The sequence below is a fragment of the Coregonus lavaretus genome (assembly GCF_964263955.1).
Source record: "Coregonus lavaretus genome assembly, contig: HAP1_SCAFFOLD_4137, whole genome shotgun sequence".
In the NCBI taxonomy this organism is placed as follows: domain Eukaryota; kingdom Metazoa; phylum Chordata; class Actinopteri; order Salmoniformes; family Salmonidae; genus Coregonus; species Coregonus lavaretus.
This window is the reverse complement of record NW_028159002.1, coordinates 1-13697: the sequence shown is the minus strand read 5'-3', so window position 1 is coordinate 13697 and position 13697 is coordinate 1. Positions and strand designations below refer to the sequence as shown.

The 13697-nt window shown below is 43.8% G+C and overlaps 2 protein-coding genes across 2 annotated transcripts in view; one reads left to right on the top strand and one right to left on the bottom strand.

Annotated features, from left to right (window-relative positions):
- pip4p2 (phosphatidylinositol-4,5-bisphosphate 4-phosphatase 2) overlaps positions 1 to 1066 on the bottom strand; it is a gene marked incomplete at its 3' end in the record, with an annotated part of 40557 nt that extends 39491 nt beyond the window's left edge. Inside the window, exon 1 of the mRNA XM_084197642.1 lies at positions 799 to 1066. Coding sequence (XP_084053768.1) covers positions 799 to 907 — 109 coding nt within the window. The remainder of the gene's footprint in view (positions 1 to 798) is intronic.
- Positions 1067 to 2548: 1482 nt separating this feature from the next.
- On the top strand, positions 2549 to 13697 carry otud6b (OTU deubiquitinase 6B). Its single transcript, XM_084197643.1, has 8 exons — positions 2549 to 2793; positions 4782 to 4942; positions 7470 to 7574; positions 7792 to 7939; positions 9780 to 9944; positions 11109 to 11170; positions 11398 to 11504; positions 12685 to 13697. The coding sequence occupies exons 1-8, from the start codon at positions 2718 to 2720 to the stop codon at positions 12767 to 12769; spliced, it is 909 nt and encodes a 302-aa protein (XP_084053769.1). The 5' UTR covers positions 2549 to 2717; the 3' UTR covers positions 12770 to 13697.

The window sequence follows — 13697 nt, the reverse complement described above, 5'->3', positions numbered from 1 at the left end:
AGTGAAATGACCATCGACAACACGCACAACTGGGCCTATATGTCATGCATGGACTGAAGGGACAGTAATACTAACTTAAACATTTATTTCACGGATGTTTATGATCCAGTCAAAAGGAAATAAGTGAATAATACATGGGTTACAGTGGAGGCTGGTGGGAGGAACTATAGGAGGACAGGCTCATTGTAATGGCTGGAATGGAATTAATGGAAAGGTATGGAACACATCAACCATATGGAAACCACATGGTTGACTCCGTTCCTTTAATGGCATTCCAGCCATTACAATGAGCCTCCTTATAAAAAATACTAATACATAGCCTAGTGGTCTATGCCTGTTATAGTGGGCCTAATGCCTTGTGGACTCACAACCACAAAAAAAAAACCCACAATGTTCAGAGGGGATTTTCAGGATTTGTGAGTTATACTTGTATCCTCTGATTCATAATGTAATTGCTGCTCATCTCAAGTAATGGCTGACAACATATCCTTCTAGGTACTTTTAGAAGACGTGTAAACATTATTACCCTGCAACACAGATCGTGATGCGAGGCATTTCTGCAGAACACTGAATCATGACAACTGGAATTTTTCTGAAAAATATTCGGCTAGGCCTTCTACTACGGTGCTGTTCTTCTCTCAACACTGCAAACTCCACCTTTTGATTTCTGCCGGTCCGGTTGATTTTAGACTGAAGCCTTTCTCTTGCCCCGTTACAATTTAACACACTATGCAAAACACGATACTCCCAAAATGATTCAGCATACACGGGGGAAGTCATTTCCTAAAGTCTGTTTACCTCTTGGGCTCGTGTCCTGCAGGTACGAAGGCAGTCCCGACGGCGTGACATTCCCGGAGTTCGGTGCTGATAGCAGCGGGGACCGTTCATCCATGCCTTCATCGGCCATGGCGGCTGCAGTTCACCCAAACCAGACTAATAAAACAACGAGGAGAACTACAGCCGATGCGGCGGAGCCTCTCCTCTGGCCAGTGTTTCCTTGGGAGGGGGGCGGCCAGCGAATCCGTGATAGCCTACTGCTCCGGCGAGGGCAGTCCCTCGGACGTGGAGCTACAGAGACCTAAAGGGGACTGGAGGGTTAGGAGCAACTGAATGCAGAGAGAGAGACACCCCAACCCAACCCGTTCCCCAACCCAACCCAACCCAACCCGTTCCCCTCAGGCACAGTGGTGGCATGCTATTTAGTAGGCCTGCAAACTAGGCGAAATAATATTTATAATTCATCGAGATACAGTTTGCATCCTCCAAAATGATAGATTGTGAGTCTAATAGACTACTAGGCCACAGGGCTACTATAGACAGGCTATATTCTATTGTATTATATGTTTAAAAGATTAAACAAAACTATCCAATAATCTACAATATGATATTCTGATTTTGGTGTGGATGAGGTGTTTCCTCCGTGTAAAAGCGCTTTCGGTGTCTAGAAAAAAAAGCACTATATAAATCCAACCAATGAATGATCTATTCTGTTTTTTTCTATTCTGATCTATGTTTAACAGATGAAAAAATAAAGAATGATATAGGTGTGTTTTCTAAAACAACGTGGTTTGGTCCAGTAAAAGAGAATACATTGTTGAAGATTTGCTCCTTCTATCATGTTAACTACAGTTACCAATCATAGATTATATCATATCGATCATATCTCTAATAGCTATAAAGAATTATGAATTAAAATAATTATGTGATTGATGTTAAATGTAAATGTTGAAGCCAGTCTTTTAAGACTTTTTTGTTATTTTTTTTAATTAAGCTTCACTGGCGTTTTGCTCTTTGTCAATCCCATATAATCGGATAATCGATCTTTGACAAAACCAACGTTTTAAAGATTCCTGAAAATAATTATATCAAACTGAAGTTGAACGTGATACAGCGATTTTGCACTGAACGTCAAACATAAAAAGGAAGTCATCGGTAGTCGACTAGAAGCTAAGACCTAACAAATCAACTAAGGAGTCCTCGGTAGTCGACTAGAAGCTAAGACCTAACAAATCAACTGAGGAAGTCCTCGGTAGTCGACTAGAAACTAAGACCTGACAAATCAACTGAGGAAGTCCTCGGTAGTCGACTAGAAACTAAGACCTAACAAATCAACTAAGGAGTCCTCGGTAGTCGACTAGAAGCTAAGACCTAACAAATCAACTGAGGAAGTCCTCGGTAGTCGACTAGAAACTAAGACCTGACAAATCAACTGAGGAAGTCCTCGGTAGTCGACTAGAAACTAAGACCTAACAAATCAACTAAGGAGTCCTCGGTAGTCGACTAGAAGCTAAGACCTAACAAATCAACTGAGGAAGTCCTCGGTAGTCGACTAGAAGCTAAGACCTAACAAATCAACTAAGGAGTCCTCGGTAGTCGACTAGAAGCTAAGACCTAACAAATCAACTGAGGAAACCCTCGGTAGTCGACTAGAAACTAAGACCTAACAAATCAACTGAGGAAGCCCTCGGTAGTCGACTAGAAACTAAGACCTAACAAATCAACTAAGGAAACCTTAGCGACGTAATGACCAATAACATCGCGATATTTCAGTAGCCGGAAGTGTGGTGCACAACACGTTTCAAATGTAATGGATGGCCAGCTGACGTAAAATTGTATCTTGATATCAATAATGTTCCAATTCTACATAACAGCAAAAGCATAACGTTGACTTGGATATATATGTAACAGTATTTATAAACTTTTAAAAAAATACAGTCATGGAAGAGGTAACGGTAGAGACAGCCGAGGAGATATTAGCAAAGCAACATCGCAAGGAGAAGAAGGACCTGCAAGGTTGGTAGCTAGGTGTAGTGTTATGATTTACAATGACGTCTTTGCTAGCTAGCCACATTTACAATTAGAAATACTGGATTCATAATTTGCAATTCAACATGTACTGGTAATCACGCTGTAGCACCCTGAGTGGGATAGATATGACATGCCCCTATCTGTTATTCTAGCTAGCGAATAATAACAAGCCTAACTTGTTGAAAATCAAAACAGCAATTTAGTTTAGCCAAATATACTTTTATCTGTGGTTAGGGTTAGCTAGCTAGCTATGGCTATATGACTACTGTAGGATATTGGTATGACTACTGTAGTATATTGTTATGACTACTGTAGTATATTGGTATGACTACTGTAGTATATTGGTATGACTACTGTAGTATATTGGTATGACTACTGTATGATGTTGTTATGACTACTGTAATATATTGGTATGACTACTGTAGGATATTGGTATGATTACTGTAGTATATTGTTATGGCTACTGTAGGATATTGGTATGACTACTGTATGATGTTGTTATGACTACTGTAGGGTATTGGTATGACTACTGTAAAATATTGGTATGACTACTGTAGGATATTGTTATGACTACTGTAGTATATTGTTATGCCTACTGTAGGATATTGGTATGACTACTGTAGTATATTGGTATGACTACTGTAGGATATTGGTATGACTACTGTATGATATTGGTATGACTACTGTAGGATACCGTTATGACTACTGTAGGATATCAGTATGACTACTGTAGGATATCGGTATGACTACTGTAGGATATCGGTATGACTACTGTAGGATATTGGTATGACTACTGTAGTATATTGGTATGACTACTGTAGGATATTGGTATGACTACTGTAGGATATTGTTATGACTACTGCAGTATATTGTTATGACTACTGTAGTATATTGGTATGACTACTGTAGGATATTGGTATGACTACTGTAGGATATTGGTATGACTACTGTATGATGTTGTTATGACTACTGGAGGGTATTGGTATGACTACTGTAAAATACTGGTATGACTACTGTAGGATATTGTTATGACTACTGTAGTATATTGTTATGACTACTGTAGGATATTGGTATGACTACTGTAGTATATTGGTATGACTACTGTAATATATTGGTATGACTACTGTAGGATATTGGTATGACTACTGTATGATATTGGTATGAATACTGTAGGATATCGTTATGACTACTGTAGGATATCAGTATGACTACTGTAGGATAACGGTATGACTACTGTAGGATATCGGTATGACTACTGTAGGATATCGGTATGACTACTGTAGGATATTGGTATGACTACTGTAGTATATTGGTATGACTACTGTAGGATATTGGTATGACTACTGTAGGATATTGTTATGACTACTGTAGTATATTGGTATGACTACTGTAGGATATTGGTATGACTACTGTAGGATATTGGTATGACTACTGTAGGATATTGGTATGACTACTGTAGGATATCGGTATGACTACTGTAGGATATTGGTATGACTACTGTAGGATATTGGTATGACTACTGTAGGATATTGGTATGACTACTGTAGGATATTGGTATGACTACTGTAGGATATTGGTATGACTACTGTAGGATATCGGTATGACTACTGTTGGATATCGTTATGACTACTGTAGGACTCCGTTATGACTACTGTAGTATATCGGTATGACTACTGTAGGATATCGTTATGACTACTGTAGGATATCAGTATGACTACTGTAGAATATCGGTATGACTGCTGTAGGATATCGGTATGACTACTGTAGGATATCGGTATGACTACTGTAGGATATTGGTATGACTACTGTAGGATATCGTTATGACCACTGTAGGATATCGGTATGACCACTGTAGGATATTGTTATGACTACTGTAGGATAATGTTATGACTACTGTAGGATATTGTTATGACTACTGTAGGATATATTGTGATATGTGAGAAGTGGACATAAACTACTCATACATGTTTCAGCTAAAATCCAGAGCATGAAAAATGCTGTCCCCAAAAATGACAAAAAGAGGCGTAAACAGCTGACAGAGGATATTACCAAGCTGGAGGCTGATCTGAATCAGAAACACAACGAGGAACTCCAACAACTAGACTCATCGTCAGGAGGAGGAGGAGAGAAGAAGGTAACTGTTGTCTACATGTCAGTGGTTATATGCTATAGTAGTAGGCCTACTTGGTAACCCAAAGGTCGCTGGTTTGAAATCCCGGAGCCGACAACTTGAAAAGTCTGTCACCACCTGCATGACTTTATTTTTTATTTATTTTTTAGTCATTTAGCAGACGTTCTTATCCAGAGCGACTTACAGGAGCAATTAGGGTTAAGTGCCTTGCTCAAGGGCACATCGACAGATTTTTCACCTAGTCGGCTCGGGGATTAGAACCAGCGACCTTTCGGTTACTGGCACAACGCTCTTAACCACTAAGCTACCTGTTGGTTGTGCTTAAGCCCGTACAGAGCTAGGGGAAAAAGCTTTCCAGTTCTCTTCCCCTTCTGCTTGGAATGAGCTTCAAAAAGTCCTGAAATTACAGGAGCTCATCCCTTTTAAAGGAGTTTAAAGCAAGGTTACACACTATGATGGAAAATGAAGTGGGGGGCTGTCAATGTTTTGACCCCTAGTTGCACCACACCTTCCCAAACCATCTTTCTGTTCAATGTGTAAATGTATTCTCTTTCAACTGTAGTGCTTTGTGTTTTATGTTGTGAGTGTGTCTTCAACCTTGTTTTCTGCTATTTTGGGCCAGTTATCTCTTGGAAAAGAGATTATTCATCCCAATGAGACTAACCCGGTCAAATAAAGGTCAAATAAAAAATAATAAAACTTGAGCAAGGCACTTTGACCCCAATAGGTTATTATAGTAAACACAAACTCAAACGAAAACTAATCATGAAGAAACTACTTAGTAAACTGAAATACAATAATTAACAAATCCGTTTGAAAACTACAACTATACTGAAACTATATATCTTTTGACTCCAAAACTAAATAAAATAAAAAATCATCATGAATTATGTTCAATTTTAGTTTTTCTTCTAAACTTTGGGTAAAAATCTAATGGGGTTTCAAAGGTGCTTTCAAGCTTTTTGGGAGTTTTCAAGTTACTTAATCTGGCGAGTAAATAATTACGAGCCCAGGTGATGGCGATGTTTCAAATTGGCCTAGCTTGGCCTAGCTTGTGCATCACTATCACTACAGGGGAAATATCGGCTAGGTAGCTAAATTGATTAATCTTACATGCACTGCACTACTCAAGTTAAAAAGCATTGTATTGGTGTAAACATGGATGAGAGAGAGTTTCCTTCTACCGTATTTTTTGCACCAGTCTCGGCACTATTCCTTTTAAATCTAAGTCACATTGAGATTAACATTATAAACCTAACCTATCACCTGATGTATTACCAAAGACTATCTGTATGCTGACAAGAGACAGGACTCAATGTTCTGTGATGATCTGTTTACTGACAAGAGACAGGACTCAATGCTCTAATAATGGGAATGAATGTCCGCAAAGGCAGAAAGCAGGCGGGAGCAGGCTGGAACATTCTAGCCAATGAGAGGGCAGATTCACATGTGAACAACAGGCACGACGCCGATACAAATGTTTTTTCCCGAAGATGCCGGGATGCCACGTGCGTCCACTTATATCAGTACATTCGTTACAACCTAAACATTACCCAACTTCTATTCGATCAAATAAGCCTCACGTAGCAAATTATCAATTCAATTTTATGTTGACCAAATTCATCACTCTCCCATTGACCTACATTCAAAAAATATCCACTTCCACTGGTTAACGCTGTATTTTCGCTCGGGACAGATTTTTTTGGCGAGTCAAATCTCTCGCTTCGCCTCTTCCTCTCTGGTATTAGTGCCCCCCATTTGCAAGACATCCCCAAAAAACATTTCTAATAACAAAATTAATAGAAATAAAAACTAATATAATAACACAAAACTATGATAACCTTTCTGTCACGGTACTGATGTGTATGCGGTGGTGAAGTCAGGCGCAGGACACAGAGGAATAAGTCAAGACGACTTTACTGAAGTATTCGAACAACATACAAAAATAAATGGCCTCGAAACACCGGAGGCGAACTAATACGCGAAATGCGTAAAACGCTCCTAAACAAAAGTACCGAACCTCACAACAAAACGACAGGCGGACAATAAGACACAACTACCAAACATAACACAGGGGAAACTTATAGGGGACATAATCAGGACAGAATACCAAACAGGTGCACTAAACTAGACATGACCAAACAAACATCGAAAACATCAAACGGTGGCAGCTAGTACTCCGGGGACGACGAACGCCGAAGCCTGCCCGAACAAGGAGGAGGTGCAGCCTCGGCGGTATTCGTGACACTTTCTGTGACCCCACTCCCTGATAACCTTTCTGTGACCCCAAATGTCAATTTCACACATGTCTAACAGGGAAAATATATGCACCCCCAAAATTATTAATAACTATTATTATTTATTATAACATATTTGTGTCTGTGTGTGAATATCATGTTATTTTTTCCTGTTATTTTATTTCATGGCATCAATATCGTTATCACCGGCCACAATCTTAAATTGTAGATAATCACACAGATAAATAACTTGTCATGTTTTAGTAACAGAAATGTCTACCTCCTTCTGTAAGGTGGAAGAGGTTGTGAATGGAGTAGAGTCCCTGGCTTTGGAAGGAGAGGAGGAACTGAAAGTTCCCAAACAAGGGCGAGGTCCGTCCAAGGCACAGAAGAGACGGGTGAGCTGTAATGTATTGTGTCACTCACTGTGCATCTTAATGTATTAACATTCAGTAAGCCCTAAACTCCTGGCGTTTTTCTTGTTCAAATCCTCTCATTTACAAGGTGCAATAAGATGAGATTCATGTAATCCTTTATTTAGCCAGGTAAGACATGTTTCACAGTGGAGTTCAAATCCCATGTATGTCCTCCCTGTTCTCTCTGAACCCCTCCCAGGATAAGAAGGCAGCCGCGGAGAAGGAGAGAGAGAGTCGTATAGCGGAGGCTGAGGTGGAGAACCTGTCTGGGCTGAGACACCAGGAGGGACTGAAGCTGTCCCAGAAGCTGGTAGAACGCCAGCTGCAGATCAGGGAGATCTCCTCAGGTAGGACCCGCAGTAGGGGGGTGGTAAGACCTGGAGCAGGGGGGTGGTAGGACCTGGAGCAGGGGGGTGGTAGGACCTGGAGCAGGGGGGTGGTAGGACCTGGAGCAGGGGGGTGGTAGGACCCGCAGCAGGGGGGTGGTAGGACCTGGAGCAGGGGGGTGGTAAGACCTGGAGCAGGGGGGTGGTAGGACCTGGAGCAGGGGGGTGGTAGGGGGGTGGTAGGACCCGCAGCAGGGGGGTGGTAGGGGGGTGGTAGGACCCGCAGTAGGGGGGTGGTAGGACCCGCAGCAGGGGGGTGGTAGGGGGGTGGTAGGACCCGCAGTAGGGGGGTGGTAGGACCCGCAGCAGGGGGGTGGTAGGGGGGTGGTAGGGGGGTGGTAGGACCCGCAGCAGGGGGGTGGTAGGGGGGTGGTAGGACCCGCAGCAGGGGGGTGGTAGGGGGGTGGTAGGGGGGTGGTAGGACCCGCAGCAGGGGGGTGGTAGGGGGGTGGTAGGGGGGTGGTAGGACCCGCAGCAGGGGGGTGGTAGGGGGGTGGTAGGACCCGCAGCAGGGGGGTGGTAGGACCTGGAGCAGGGGGGTGGTAGGACCCGCAGCAGGGGGGTGGTAGGACCTGGAGCAGGGGGGTGGTAGGACCCGCAGCAGGGGGGTGGTAGGGGGGTGGTAGGACCTGGAGCAGGGGGGTGGTAGGACCTGGAGCAGGGGGGTGGTAGGACCCGCAGCAGGGGGGTGGTAGGACCTGGAGCAGGGGGGTGGTAGGACCTGGAGCAGGGGGGTGGTAGGACCCGCAGCAGGGGGGTGGTAGGGGGGTGGTAGGACCCGCAGCAGGGGGGTGGTAGGGGGGTGGTAGGACCCGCAGCAGGGGGGTGGTAGGACCCGCAGCAGGGGGGTGGTAGGACCCGCAGCAGGGGGGTGGTAGGACCCGCAGCAGGGGGGTGGTAGGACCCGCAGCAGGGGGGTGGTAGGACCCGCAGCAGGGGGGTGGTAGGACCTGGAGCAGGGGGGTGGTAGGACCCGCAGCAGGGGGGTGGTAGGACCTGGAGCAGGGGGGTGGTAGGACCTGGAGCAGGGGGGTGGTAGGACCTGGAGCAGGGGGGTGGTAGGACCCGCAGCAGGGGGGTGGTAGGGGGGTGGTAGGGGGGTGGTAGGACCCGCAGCAGGGGGGTGGTAGGACCCGCAGCAGGGGGGTGGTAGGACCCGCAGCAGGGGGGTGGTAGGGGGGTGGTAGGGGGGTGGTAGGACCCGCAGCAGGGGGGTGGTAGGGGGGTGGTAGGACCCGCAGCAGGGGGGTGGTAGGACCTGGAGCAGGGGGGTGGTAGGACCTGGAGCAGGGGGGTGGTAGGACCCGCAGCAGGGGGGTGGTAGGACCTGGAGCAGGGGGGTGGTAGGACCTGGAGCAGGGGGGTGGTAGGACCCGCAGCAGGGGGGTGGTAGGACCTGGAGCAGGGGGGTGGTAGGACCTGGAGCAGGGGGGTGGTAGGACCTGGAGCAGGGGGGTGGTAGGACCTGGAGCAGGGGGGTGGTAGGGGGGTGGTAGGGGGGTGGTAGGACCCGCAGCAGGGGGGTGGTAGGTGGCATAGAGGTTAGAGAAGCAGGCCAGCAAACAGAGGGTTGCTGGTTCGAATCCCAGCTCCGAATAGAAAGATCTGTTGCAAAGTGAGATGGCAGGGTGAGACGGAGGGATGCTGGCATCATCCTAGATACCATCGCCTACCGTTGTGCCCTTGAGCAACGTACTTACTTAACCCGCTGTCTTCCAACCCCTCAGAGATGTGTGTGTCTCGGGGGGGGGGGTTGGATTGTGACTCAAGTTAATGGACAGTGAACTCTTCTCCTCCTCAGACGGCCACTGTATGTACCGTGCTGTGGAGGACCAGTTGGGGCAGCACGGTTTAGGTCTGACCCTGAAGGAGCTCCGGGCCCAAACCGCTCAGCACATGAGGAGCCACACAGACGACTTCCTTCCCTTCCTCACTAACACCAACACAGGGGACATGTACACAGCTGGTGAGGACTAACTGAGCTGTTCTGTTCATTTAGGGCCGGTTTCCCCCAGACACAGATTAAACCTAGTCGAGGACTAAGAAGCATGATCAGTGGAGAACCTCTATTGAAAACGCTTTTCAGTCCTGGATTAAACTTAATCTGTGTGTAGAAAACCGTCTCTGTGTTTTATGTTGAGGTTGTTGTTTGTTAGGTTTTGTATGGGGGATTCCTCACTAAACTAGAACAGAAAAAATATGCTTTGGATTTTCATGAAATGTAATCCATAAAAGCATTCTTTGGAGGAAGGATTGTTTTTTTGACATTTTGTATCTTAAAGCGTAATTGAGAAATAAGTAATTGCAGTTGGAGTATCTGGGGCATTTTGGCGTTACCCAGGCGATAAGGTTTCATCTGTAGATGCTACAAAGCAAAAGTTGATGTTATATGAAGCGTTACCGCTTGCTCTGAAATATGAGTAGGATTTTTCAATAACAACTTTCTTACATACACTACCGGTCAAATGTTTGGACACTCCTACTCATTCCAGGGTTTTATTTATTTTTACTATTTTCTACATTGTAGAATAATAGTGAAGACATCCAAACTATGAAATAACACATATGGAATCATGTAGTAACCAAAAAAAGTGTTAAACAATTGAAAATTAATGAACAAATGAAAAGAGTGTCAAAGCTGTCATCAAGGCAAAGGGTGGCTATTTGAAGAATCTCAAATATAAAATATATTTTGATTTGTTTAACACTTTTTTGGTTACTACATGATTCCATATGTGTTATTTCATAGTTTTGATGTCTTCACTATTATTCTACAATGTAGAAAATAGTACAAATAAAGAAAAACCCTTGAATGAGTAGGTGTTCTAAAACTTTTGACTGGTACTGTACATTTTATAAATATTGAAAAAAATATAAACATGAATATGAAATTCAGTATCACCTGTGGTCCGCTCTGCAGTGTCACTGCATTGTGTGATCACATTTACATTTTCGTCATTTAGCAGACGCTCTTATCCAGAGCGACTTACAAATTGGTGCATTCACCTTATAGCCAGTGGGACAACCACTTTACAATATGTTATTTTTTATTTTTTTGGTGGGGTAAGGGGGGGTAGAAGGATTACTTTATCCTATCCCAGGTATTCCTTAACTCTGTGTGTGTTTTCAGATGAGTTTGAGAAGTATTGCAGTGACGTGGCGGACACAGCAGCCTGGGGTGGACAACTGGAGGTATCTTCATCCTTTAATCACTTGATCAGGCTATATTTGTTTTATCAAAGGACCCAACAGAGCACCTTGTGTCATAACGGTTTTATACTGATTTATAAATTATCTATAAACTGTAAATTAACATTTACAAACTACTTATAGTTAGCGTACCTTACTGTAAAATGGTACCAGAATGGGATCACATATACTCAGTGATTCATGTATGCTGCTACTTTGTTCCCTAACAGCTGAGAGCTCTGACACAGGTCCTTCAACTGCCAATAGAAGTGCTCCAAGCAGATTCCCCAGCTATAATGATTGGAGAGGAATTTGACAAGTCACCCATCACCCTTATGTAAGTACCATGTCAGTTAACCTCCATACTGTTAGTACCATGTCAGTTAACCTCCATACTGTAAGTACCATGTCAGTTAACCTCCATACTGTTAGTACCATGTCAGTTAACCTCCATACTGTTAGTACCAAGTCAGTTAACCTCCATACTGTTAGTACCATGTCAGTTAACCTCCATACTGTTAGTACCATGTCAGTTAACCTCCATACTGTTAGTACCAAGTCAGTTAACCTCCATACTGTTAGTACCATGTCAGTTAACCTCCATACTGTTAGTACCAAGTCAGTTAACCTCCATACTGTTAGTACCTTGTCAGTTAACCTCCATACTGTTAGTACCGTGTCAGTTAACCTCCATACTGTTAGTACCATGTCAGTTAACCTCCATACTGTTAGTACCATGTCAGTTAACCTCCATACTGTTAGTACCATGTCAGTTAACCTCCATACTGTTAGTACCAAGTCAGTTAACCTCCATACTGTTAGTACCATGTCAGTTAACCTCCATACTGTTAGTACCGTGTCAGTTAACCTCCATACTGTTAGTACCATGTCAGTTAACCTCCATACTGTTAGTACCATGTCAGTTAACCTCCATACTGTTAGTACCATGTCAGTTAACCTCCATACTGTTAGTAACATGTCAGTTAACCTCCATACTGTTAGTACCATATCAGTTAACCTCCATACTGTTAGTACCATGTCAGTTAACCTCCATACTGTTAGTACCGTGTCAGTTAACCTCCATACTGTTAGTACCAAGTCAGTTAACCTCCATACTGTTAGTACCAAGTCAGTTAACCTCCGTACTGTTAGTACCGAGTCAGTTAACCTCCATACTGTTAGTACCATGTCAGTTAACCTCCATACTGTTAGTACCTTGTCAGTTAACCTCCATACTGTTAGTACCATGTCAGTTAACCTCCATACTGTTAGTACCTTGTCAGTTAACCTCCATACTGTTAGTACCATGTCAGTTAACCTCCATACTGTTAGTACCTTGTCAGTTAACCTCCATACTTCCCTAGCTCAGTTTACGAAGTAATTTGAGTGGTTACATTTCTCCAGCCCCATTCACCATCAGCCTTATAGTAAACCAAGTGGGGCTGCCATTTGGCAAAAAGAAAAATAAATTATCCAAATGATGGATTGTGCCTTTAATTGTAGCTATTGTGTTTCAGTTACATGCGTCATGCGTACGGACTGGGAGAACACTACAACTCAGTGGAACGTCTGAAAGACCCTGCCACTCAAGGGGAAGACTGAAACTCTCATTGAGTTCCATTATAATGAATGATAAAGGCAAGCAGTGGTGGAAATGGACAAAAAAGTCACTATTGGGAATCCACCAATGTAAAATCCTTGAATTCACAATGTCAAATGACATAATGATTTCACTCCCAGAGACACTGCCCCCCCCTCCCCCTCCCCCTCAATTCAACTATACTGAACAAAACAAAATATAAACGCAAGTGTTGGTCCCATGTTTCATGAGCTGAAATAAAAGATCCCAGAAATGTTCCATACGCACAAAAAGCTTATTTTTCTCAAAATCTGTGCACAACTTTGTTTACATCCCTGTTAGTGAGCATTTCTCCTTTGCCAAGAAAATCCATCCACCTGACAGGTGTGGCATATCAAGAAGCTGATTAAACAGCATGGTCATTACACAGGTGCACCTTGTGCTGGGGACAATAAACGACCACTCTAAAACGTGCAGTTTTGTCACACAACACAGATGTCTCAAGTTTTGAGGAAGCGTGTAATTGTCATGCTGACTGCAGGAATGTCCACCAGAGCTGTTGCCAGAGAAGTGAATGTTCATTTCTCTACCATAAGCCGCCTCCAATGCCATTTTAGAGAATTTGGTAAGTACGTCCAACTGGCCTCACAACCGCAGACCATGTGTATGGCGTCGTGTGGGCGTGCGGTTTGCTGATGTCAACGTTGTGAACATAGTGCCCCCATGGTGGCGGTGGGGTTATGGTATGGGCAGGCATAAGCTACGGACAATGAACACAATTACATTTTATCGATGACAATTTAAATGCACAAAAATACAGTGACGAGATCCTGAGGCCCATTGTGAGGCCCATGTTTAAGGTATCTGTGACCAACAGATGCATATCTGTATTCCCAGTCATGTGAAATCCATAGATTAGGGCCTAATACATTTATTTCAGTTGACTGATTT